The 11558-nt window shown below is 43.0% G+C and overlaps 1 protein-coding gene across 1 annotated transcript in view; it reads left to right on the top strand.

The window, feature by feature from the left end:
- Nucleotides 1-4584: 4584 nt before the first annotated feature.
- The window catches only part of LOC145414032 (laminin subunit alpha-1-like), a 147075-nt gene continuing 140101 nt past the window's right edge, over nucleotides 4585-11558 (top strand). Inside the window, exon 1 of the mRNA XM_080283598.1 lies at nucleotides 4585-4675. Coding sequence (XP_080139724.1) covers nucleotides 4585-4675 — 91 coding nt within the window. The remainder of the gene's footprint in view (nucleotides 4676-11558) is intronic.

The raw sequence follows: 11558 nt of genomic DNA, 5'->3' as shown, positions 1-11558 counted from the left end.
CACCATCACCACCATCACCACCACCACCACCACCACCACCACCACCACCACCACCATAGTCTCTCATCTCACCACCACCACTATAACCACGTCTGATATTGCCCTGTCTATCACTACTACTACTACTACTACTACTATCACCATCACTCTGACACTACTCCCACCACCACAGCTCCTCTCCTTACTCCACCACAACAGCAACCACTCCTAGCCATCCCTTTCCCACCACCACTGTCACCACAGTCCACCCCATCACTCCGCCAATATTCCGAGTGTGCCACGTATTCCCAGCGTAACACCTCCATCATTTACAACCCCAGAATTGTGAGGTTTAGACCTGCAGCGTTAATTACAGACCACAGGATGAAGGACGGTATGAAGGGAGGGACGTAGCATTACTGTCGGAATATATGAGTTGCCTAGGAAAATTGCATACGCCATCGCCATCATCATCATCATCATTATTTGTCCTAAGCTGGAGATTTGGTGATACAAAGAGATTACAGAAGGCGGGGCGACATCATCTGAGCTTTGTATATTTGATATTTGAATACATGATTTTTTTTTTGTATCGATCTGAGTAGTAGTAGCATTTGCCCGCTGTATAGCAGTGAGTAAAAAAATAAGAGTGTACAGTAAGATACAATAAGCTGTTGTGTGTGTGTGTGTGTGTGTGTGTGTGTGTGTGTTTGTGTGTGTGTGAGAGAGAGAGAGAGAGAGAGAGAGAGAGAGAGAGAGAGAGAGAGAGAAACAGAGACAGACAGAGAGATTCGGTGCGGCTCGCTAGCTCTCACGAACATTATTTGGTGAGTCGCGAGTCAAAAATCGAGAATCACAGTTGTAATGGATTTGTTAATAGAATTGTCGACAGGTACTGCATATGGCGGATGGTTGAAAATATGCATACGTATATACATAGATACATGCATACAGACATACACACAGGCATCCATAATGTAAGGAAACGAAACAAAGAGTAATGTATATTGGCATCTTAAGATTTTTTTGGATGAGATTAATTTTATAGTTGGATGAGATTTTTATAGTTGGATGAGATTAATTTTATAGGTTTTTTGTCCATGCGTCTTTCTATAGTAAAAGAAAAAGATAATTATACTAAAGGAAATGCCGGTAGTACACTTCACACACACACACACACACACACACACACACACACACACACACACACACACACACACACACACACACAAAACCCGGCAGACATCGTGCACTCTCTGAATGTAATAAAGCAGCGTACTGGCGGCAGTTTTGTTTCACGGTCTATTTTTACATATTTATTTACTTTTAAGCTCAACACTGATTCCAAAAGCAAATTTTTCGGGAGCGTGAGGTGTTGGAGGGAGGCGGATGTTCATAGACCTGTGTTTTTGTTGGACTGTGTTTTTTTTTTTTTAAAGGACCTCTATCACGGGTCAGTGGTGGAGTGAGAGAGAGAGAGAGAGAGAGAGAGAGAGAGAGAGAGAGATTCAGTCAGCCAGGCAGCCTATCTCAAATGCACTGATCAAGATGCAAAGAACCACTCCGTTCAATAGTCACATTCTAAATACAGCAGAATGAGGAGCCTTTCAGAATAGCGACACCCTTGCCTTGACTACTAGCATATATATGAGGAGACGAGAGCCCAGGAAACTAACCCACACTGCCTCGAAAAGAAAGTTAAAGAGAAGAGAAAATTGTGTGTCGAAAAGGACTAGTTGCACCTTGCCCATGATTCTCTCTGTTTTCGAAGCTGATGGAGGGTTACTTCTTTCCTGGGTGAGAGTTTGTGTGAGAGAGTTGGTGTGAGATAGACTGAGTGAGAGAGCTGGTGTGAGATAGACTGAGTGAGAGAGCTGGTGTGAGAGAGTGTTGTGAGAGTTGGTGTGAGATAATGTTATGAGAGAGTTACTGTGAGAGAGTTGGTGTGGGAGAGTGTTGTGAGAGAGTTGGTGTGAGGTAGAGTGCATGTGAGAGAGTTGGTGTGAGAGTGCATGTGAGAGAGTTGGTGTGAGAGAGTGTTGTGAGAGAGTTAGTGTGAGAGAGTGTTGTGAGAGAGTTGGTGTGATATAGATTGCATAGGAGAATTTGTGTTGGGTAGAGTGCATGAAGGAATAAAAATAAAATGAATCAGAATCGCCAAAACAGAATTGCATCTGGCTCACAGTTTCCATTGTTTTCGATTCTGACGGACTGTTATTTATTGGTTAGAGGAGAGCTGGGGAGAGAGAGAGAGAGAGAGAGAGAGAGAGAGAGAGAGAGAGAGAGAGAGAGAATGATGAATAAAATGAAAAGTTTAATATGATACGTATAGAAACAGGTATGGGTCAGGCTCGTAAATTCCCTTATTTATAACGAATGGGTTATTATTTCTCGTTTGGGTGAGGATTCGGAGAGCTGAAGAGATGGAGCGAGAGTATGATAGGAAAAATAAAACATGATCTAATAAATATAGGAACTGGCTCAAATCTGACTTTATTTCCTTGTTTTTTTTTTTCCACTAAAGGGTTACTGTTTCCTGTTTGGATGAGAATTAGATGAGCTGGTGTGAGGTGGAGTGAGGGAATGAGGAATGAAATAGAATAGAATATAATGACCTTTGAAATGGGATTGCATCTGAGTCCTAATTCTCTTCATTTTCGAGTTAAGAGGATATTTGCTTCTTGCTGGAATGAGAGCTAATGTGAGATGTATGAAGAATGATGAGTGAAGAAATGAAGCGTAAGAGGGATAATTGCGGGCATGAGAGTGTGGTGGTGGTGGTGGTGGTGGTGGTGGTGGAGTAAAGATGATAGGGTGGTGATGGGGAAGATTGGTGGTGAACAGTTGTGGTGGTGGTAGGATGTGAATGTGGTACTGGTGGTGAGATAAGAAAGTGATGATGAAGTGTGATTGTAGTAGTAGTAGTGGGAGTAGCAGTAGTATGAGTGTGGGTGTGATGATGCTGATATGACGTAAGGTGGTGAGAGTTAGGTGAGGAGTTAGAGTGGTAGTGGTGGTGGTGTTGGTGGTGAGTGAGAGTGACGCAGGTAGCCAGGCGGTTACAGCCAGAGGGTACAGTTAGGCTATGGTCGACTCCACTGCACCTGTTGTACCACACACACACACACACACACACACACACACACACACACACACACACTGTAAGAGGAACAACACGAGTAATACGAAGACAGGCCACTTATTTCCTTTAGCAGAACGATATATATTGGTAAAATAAAATAAAAATAAAAAAAAGGAGAGAAAAAAAATGGATGATTGAGTAGACAGGATGGGATGGGATGACGGTGGATGGAGGGGCTAAGTGGAGGGGGGGAGGGAGCCCTGTGAAGATGGATGTCGTGGGTTGGCTGGTATGAAAAGGACGGTGGTTCGATTCTAGATTTTGCTGGAAGGGGAAACAAGAGCATGGAGTAAAATTTAACACTTGTCGCTTTTATGTATCTGGTGTCACATGAAGCAGGTGCAAAACTTACCTGTAGCTCACACACACACACACACACACACGTAGCAAAACACGACACAGTAATAAAGCCTCTAAACAGCCACTGCACACCATACCCAAACAGAGCAACGCGCGTACATAAAACTCTTTACTGAACACTTGCAGCTCACGTAAAAAATTATGTTCCTGCATGTTTCGGTGATACCCTGCCGTCTGTTTGCTTTACCTACTTCCTCGCCAGTCTGCTCTCGTTCCGCATGCTTCGTACACTTGGCTAGCTCTTCCTGGGTGGATGGGAGCGCGTGGAGCAGGTGGATTGATGGTGGAAGGTAGCAAGAGAGGCGGAGATGCAGCGAGCAGTAGTACGGAGGAGGAGGAAGAGGAATATTGAAAGCAGATAAACACAAAAACTCGTTGATAGAAATGAAAACAAAAAATGACCTTAATCCTGTCATTTGAGGTTAATTTTGGACTTTCACATGATTTTTAAGAATTGGAATAAACCAAGGAAATTTTGAGGGTATAAAAATTTATGTTTCTCTGATTCTTATCCAAATTTCAGTAATTCTGAAGGAAATGTGAAGAATTTTGTGGCTTATCTCCTTGAACACTGTTATAATTGTTCTTGTACTTTCCTTATCCTGTTCTGGAATCATTAACACTGGATGACACTGGATAAGCAGTGGCGTACCCAGAAAGTTGAAAAGGGGGGGGGGCTTTTTTTTTTTTAATCTTTTTTAACTGTGCAGCCCATGACTTTGGCGAGCGCAGCGAGCCTGTACAGCTGGGGGGTTCGGGGGGGTGGGGGTGCTGTAAGCCCCTTCCCCCGAGAAAACTTTGCATTTTGGCCAATTTTATGATCATTTTGAGGCCATATGGAATGGGTATATGAACATAAATATAGCATATTCTAAAGTCATTTTTAAGTACTCTGTGCCACTGAGTTATGATTCAGTCTCTCCAGGAACCTTATACTACTATAATTCAAACGCTCATATTTCGACCAAACAACTTTACAACTGTAATAAAGTAATAAATTATATTATATATATATATATATATATATATATATATATATATATATATATATATATATATATATATATATATATATTCCAAAGGGGGGGGAGGGCCATGCGGCCATGGTCATCCGCCCCCGGTACGCCACTGTGGATAAGGATGAGGATTTCAAGGTGTGGAAAGTGTTAGAGAAGGTGGAGGTATCGTGGAGTGGTGTGGAATGATGATGATGATGATGATGATGGGTTTTAGAGAAGTGAAAGAGTGCAGTGCTAGTAAAGATGGAGGTGTCTGTGATGATGGCCGAGAGAGAGAGAGAGAGAGAGAGAGAGTGAGGAGAAATTTGGAGAATAATGACAACTCCACTTAATTGACAGCCACTCAAACCACTTCCTCGAAACCCTATCGTCCACACTCCACCCTGCCACTCTCCCTTGAGCCTTCTGCATCAACCTTGAAGTCATCCTCGACCTCCCATATAAGCATACGTTCTTGGAGGTACTCTCTCTCTCTTGTGCCTCTGATTCTAAGCTTTTCGTCTTTATTTTTTCCTGCCTTATTTTTTATTCTTTTTACCTGTTATGATTACTCTCTCTCTCTCTCTCTCCCTCTCTCCCCTGTTTCGTGAGCTTTCATGCTTTTCCTCTCCTTCCATTTTTATGCTCATTCTTTTCTCATTCTTTTTTGCTGTCTGTTTTCCCATTACTTCTTTCCAGGTTCTTTCTGTGTCCAGTTTTTCACTTTCTCACTTCTATTTCCAGATTCTTTTCCTCTCTCTCTCTCTCTCTCTCTCTCTCACACACACACACACACACACACACACACACACACACACACACACACACACACACACACACACACACACACACACACCACTTAGGCCAGAGAGTGTGCCACGAGGAGTGCGAGAGGGAGGTGTTGAATGGGATGATGGACTGGGGGTTGAGGTGCCCCACACCCTGAAGGTGTGTGTGGCGTGGGAGTATGTGGTGCTTGTGTGGAGTGTGGGTGTAGAGTGATAATCTGGAGTGGGGGTGTGGAGTGAGTGTGTACAAGTGTAGTGTGTTGAGTGGGTATATTGTGTGTGCAGAGTGTGTAGAGTGATTATCTGGAGTGGGTATATGGAGTGAGTGTGTAAAAGGTTTAGAGTGTGTTGTATGGGTAGGTTGTGTGTGGAATGTGTAGAATGGGTGTAGGGTTAGTATATTGGGGGGGTGTAGAATGTGTTGTTGTTGTTGAGTAACCCCTTCTGGCCAAGCTGATGTTGCCCTGCCGTAAACAACGCCTCCAAACCCTACCCACAGCGAAGCGCGGGAAAGAATGTGGAGGTTTGGTTTCCGGATGGACACCGCATTTGCGTCTCCACCCATTGAACAAGGGCACCACAGTAGGCCCCACATCACCCCGTTATTTGGTAATATGGTTACCACCCAGCGTTGTAAGTGGTTCCAAAGTTACAAGAAGCCATTAAGCTTGTCATTCATTGTGGGAGGATGAGTAATAAAAAGAAATTGCAAGAATGACTGAAGAAAAAGAAGAGAGGAGGGCAGACACAGAAAACAGGTGAGAAACGTGAAGGAAGAGGTAGACAGCACTACATCAAGTGAGTGGATGATGGTCGCCTTCAGTTACCACTAATGTAGAATGTGTGGAACTGATATATAGAATGAGTGTGCAGAGTGGGTATGTAGAGTGTGCAGAATATTGGAGTAGGCGTGTAAAGTGAGTGTGTAAAGTAAGTGTGCAGAGTGTGTGCAGTATGTAGGTGTAGAGTAGATGGAGTGGGCGAGTCGAGTAAGTAGAGTGAGTGTGTGGCATGAGTGTGGAGTGCATAGAGTGGGTTTAGAGTGTGTTGCGTGTGTAGAATGGGTGTGAGGAGTGTGGAGTGTGTGTGCTGAGTGTGTAGAATGAATATGTTGAGTGTGCAGAGTGTGCGTAGAACTGAAGGTGATGGACGAGGTGATGTTTTGTGGGGTGTGTGTGTGTGTGTGTGTGTGTGTGTGTGTGTGTGTGTGTGTGTTTGAGAGAGAGAGAGAGAGAGAGAGAGAGAGAGAGAGTAACAGGTGCAAAAGGAAGAGAATGCAAATGCGAGTAACAGGGAGAGAAAGCGAAGGGGAGAAGGATGAAAGGATTATTAAGGAGTGTTAAGTGGATCGGGAAAGAGGGGAACAAGAGAGCAAGGAGAGAGTAAAGGAATGTTGGAGGAGAAGAATGAGAGGGAGAAGGAGAGAATGAAGAAATGTAGGGAAGGAAGAAAGAGAGAGGGAATGAATGAATGAAGAAATGTAAGAGGAAAGGAAAGGGGGAGAGAAGGAAGAATGAAAAATGAAGAAGGAAAAGGAGAGAGGGGAGGAACGTAGAGAGGAATGGAGAGAAGAGAAAGAAAGAAAAAGAGAGGATGAAGGTAAACAGGACAGAAACGGGTTAGGAAAGAGGGCAGGAAATATTACAGTAAGGAATATAGGCAGAGAGCAAGAAGGAAGGAAGAACGAAGGAGGAGTGAAGGAAAGAGAAGGAAGGAGAGGCAAGAATGAAGACAGGAGGATAAAATGAAGGCAAAAGAGGGCGAAGGAAGAGAGAGAGAGAGAGAGAGAGAGAAAGGTGAGTGACCCTTGAAATAGGCAGCAGTTCTTGTTCTGTCACTAACTCCCTCCATCTCTCCCTAAATCCACTTTCCTTCGGATAGGTAGCGTTCCCGTCTACTAATCGTCCAGACCTGGGTTTATCTCACCCTGGAGACAGACATTTAAGAGGAGAGAGCAGTATGTCCTTGCGTGTTTTCTCACCATTTCTAGGTTCCTTCCAAGATGTATTTTGCAATTTTTTTTTTTTAACTCACGTACACAGCCGCCTCATTGCAGTTTCCACTTTTTGTTTTATTCAAGAAAGAAGGAACCAAAGGCCAGGAGTCAGCAAGAATTTTTCCCTCCAAGAAAAAACAAGGACAAGATAACAGAGCCTAATTCAGGATCCATTTATTTCCAAAAGCCCTCGAAATCTCTCCGCATGTGTGAACTGTTGGGTGGGAGTGGGTTAATTCTTCTGTGATAAAATGCAGTGTTCGTCAGCCCTATGGACAGGCTTCCATTCAGAACCCCTAAAACACGTCTGGAACATGTATAGTGCAGCTCCGGTACATGTCAAGTATGTACAAAGAAGCTAATACAAAATACATACTGTATGAAGTATAACTCGCTAGGAAAAAAGACAAGTGGAGTACGGAGCATTTTTCTGTTATTTCAAGACAAGTTTAGGGTAATATTAATACTTTAAATATCACACGTATTTGTAAGGAGGGCAGCGAAATGGCGGGAGACAGGGCGACATGGAGGCGATTTGTTTGTGGCCACTCCGTACGGGATTAAGGCGTCTGGCAATAGACAGATAAATAGATCTGTAGTTTGTTCTTCATAGTCTTTATATACAGTAAATCCTACACCAATTCACCTTCTTCATCACCTACCCTTCTCCCTCACTCACCCTTCTCCCTCACTCACCCGCACTCCCTTTCACCCTCAGTGTATTAGCTATTTACTTTCATCCAGACTTAGTCACGAACTGACAGCCTCGCTCCTGTCAGGCACTCCTGTTGACGTGTTCCATTACTCAACTCACCCGTTCATTCCCCTTTGCTGCGCTGTACCCCCCCCCCCCCACACACACATTTCTCTCTCTCTCTCTCTCTCTCTCTCTCTCTCTCTCTCTCTCTCTCTCTCTCTCTCTCTCTCCCACATAGCACTTAATATGTTATTTCTTTGGTCATTAAAATAAGTAGTGTTTTTACTGAATTAATGAAAAAAAAGCAACCAATGCAGTTTTCACGAATTGCGCTGATTCTTTGTGCATTGCTTATGTAACAAAGGAAGAACAGAGACTTGACCTTTCATGTAAAAACTACCACTCAACTTGCCCAATCCCCGCACAGAATGTTTACGAAGCGAGTATCAGTAACAGCACCGATAATGATCTGACAGGAAGTAGTGTCGAGAGAGGTCAGTTTGCGTGCCGTCTAAATAACAACATCTGCCCTATGCGAGGATGACTACGAGGAGAAAAACATGTTAAAAAGTGCAAGATCAGGATAAACTGAAAGCCATGAAGTGTACCGCGTTATGAGTACGTGTGGAAGGTCGTCACTAGGATGAGCGTAGTGAAGTAAAAGAATGAAGTTTGCCAGGATGATAACGAAATCGTGGGCTTAGGATGCTGTTCACCTGGCACACGAAGCGACAGGTAAGAAGTCGGGTTAATTTTAAATAAATATCTTTGTGATTGTGAATAGGTGTTTGCGTGTGTGATTGTGTATTGCGAGCAGGCTTGTGTTTGTGTGCTGAATGTGTGTGTGAGTGTGTGTGTGTGTGTGTGTGTGTGTGTGTGTGTGTGTGTGTGTGTGTGTGTTTCCGACTCTGGGCATAGGCTTCACAGCCTGCTCCCAAGGCCCAGTAGTCCTCCTACGTGTGTGTGTGTGTGTGTGTGTGTGTGTGTGTGTGTGTGTGTGTGTGTGTATGTATCTCTAAATAACTGGCGGTGTCTTTCTGCACCTAGCTCTCTGCATTTTGTTGTTGTGAGATACTGTGTGTGTGTGTGTATGTATCTCTAAATAACTGGCGGTGTCTTTCTGCACCTAGCTCTCTGCATTTTGTTGTTGTGAGATACTTTGTTGTACAGCAGAATTATCGTTTGTATTAACAGCGGCGAGTAAAGTTTTCCGTATTCCAATTTTGTATAATAAAAATCTTGTTTACCTAGTTCCTGTACTGCTTAATTTATTATGTAGTAAACAGTGGCATTACAGAGCTTGCTGTACTCTTACTTGTAATATGTCTCGTTTAATTACTTTGTGTATTTTGTTTTTTGAGGCTAAAATATGGCTGAAATTATAGCTTGTAATGGACCATTCTATTACAGAGCTACTACTACTACTACTACTACTACTACTACTACTACTACTGCTACTACTACTACTACTACTACTACTACTACTACTACTACTACTACTACAACAACAACAACAACAACAACAACAACAACTACTACTACTACTACTACTACTACTATATTCTGTACTATACTTTACGTTTGAATCTTACTGTAGTATAGTTTGTAAATGGCAGTTTAAATCTCAGTTCTTCCTCTGCCTGTTGTATGAAATGTGCGCAGAGAATTTTTGTATTTCTTGAAAAATGCATAGTTTTTGCTCTGTCACGAATTCAGTGGATGAGATGACAATTTCATGAAAAAAGGGATAATTTTGCTTGCCTTTTCACAGTTTCATGAAAAAATTATTCTTTTTGCTCGCTTTTTGAAATGAGCAGTTACACAGAATAAGCTTAACAAAATATATGTCACGACGTCATTCCCACTTGCTAATTTCTCCAGCCTCTCGTCTAGCACTCTCTGACCCGTCTGTTCACTCACGCGTTTCTCCCTCTCTCATATGCCCATTCACTTTCTCCCTTCACATGTTTTGTACAAGCACGGGGGGAAAGGAAGTGTGAAATACGGTATACGGAAAGCAAAATAACGTTGAATTTATCGCTAACATGAACAGAAGATTTTGAAAATTGCGGATATAGCGCTAAGTTTACGAATCTCCAAAACAAAAGAAGATAAACCACCCATACCCAACCAACAGCGCCTGACCTGACAGCGAAGCAATTTTCTTTGATCTGACTCTGTGTGGAGATAAGGTTACCGCCCTGCTGTTAATTTCCTTGCAGTATGGAAGGACCGCGGAACAAGATGGACAGTGTGATGGAGACGGAGAATGGGGAGGGAGCTATGCTGGTAAAAGTTATAGGTTTTGTGAAGAGACTGAAGAGGCGATGATGGAAAGACCTGATCTGAGGATGATTATAATGGAGAGTGTAGTTGAAAGTGAGGCTGGATGAGGATAAGCGAACTTGAAGTCTAAGGTGGAGAGGACTTTAGTTTAGGCTAAAGTGAAGAGAGGAACTTGTTGGAGGGGGAGATAATTGTGGAGATGCTTAAAGAAGAGGGAAGATTTAGAGATGAAGTTGGAGATGTTTAGTAGATGGGTCCTTTATATATATTTTCAAAGAGAGATGGATATACATAATTCGTGTCAAAAATGAATGGAGAGTTGTAACCTGAATGATATAAGGGATGTGGTGGAATGCAGTTTCAAGAGGATGTTGGAAATGAATGTGGAAAGTTTGAGGGCAAGGACTGTGGATGCTTCAGGTGGATGTGGAGGTGTATGACAAGAACAAGGACAGTGGGTGCTTGAGGTGGAGGTGGAGGTGGAGGTGGAGGGACAAGGGCAGTGCATGCTTGAGGCGACCATTGAAACTTGCAGGCAGTCTGGCAGGCAGCCACACCTGTCCTGCTTCATGCACCTTTCCTCACCTCACCTTACCTCACCTCACCATTTTGCATCACCTCTCCTTGCTTCACTTCACCAAACCTCATCTCCTCTCACCTTATGTCTCCGTACTGTGTGTATAAATATCTGTAGCGTGTATATGTGTGAATGTATATGCAAGAACTTGGAGTGTGTGTGTGTGTGTGTGTGTGTGTGTGTGTGTGTGTGTGTGTGTGTGTGTGTGTGGAGGGGGTCTTTTGTGTTTGTTTATCATAAAATATTGTGTGTATATATTGTGATGCATGTTTGTTCTGATGTTGTCGGCTTGAATTTTATACTCGGCGTAAATTGCTTAACTGTGCTTGTGTGTGTGTGTGTGTGTGTGTGTGTGTGTGTGTGTGTGTGTGTGTGTGTGTGTGTGTGTGTGTGACCAGTAAACCTGAGTATATTTGGCCTTGCTAATTGTGCATTCATGATTTCACTTGCATGTATACACTAACATGCACACATGCTTATTTATATGTATGCATGCGTCCGTGTGTGTGTGTGTGTGTGTGTGTGTGTGTGTGTGTGTGTGTGTGTGTGTGTGTAACCTATTGAATCCGAGAAAAAAGTCGTCTAAATGATAACCAGAATAAAGACCGCATTGTAGCGACTGTATCCTTTCTCATTCCAGACGATTTTCTTTATTCTGGGTAGATTTTCCGAACTAGTGAGGTTTGGTACAGCCTTCAGTAACCCGTTTAGCATGAGAGGTCTTCTCACAGTTGA

The sequence above is a fragment of the Coenobita brevimanus genome, chromosome 98 (genome assembly GCF_032717465.1).
Source record: "Coenobita brevimanus isolate Jiangsu-jjx chromosome 98, ASM3271746v2, whole genome shotgun sequence".
NCBI classification, from domain to species: Eukaryota; Metazoa; Arthropoda; class Malacostraca; order Decapoda; family Coenobitidae; genus Coenobita; species Coenobita brevimanus.
This window is presented reverse-complemented; position numbering and strand designations above follow the sequence as displayed.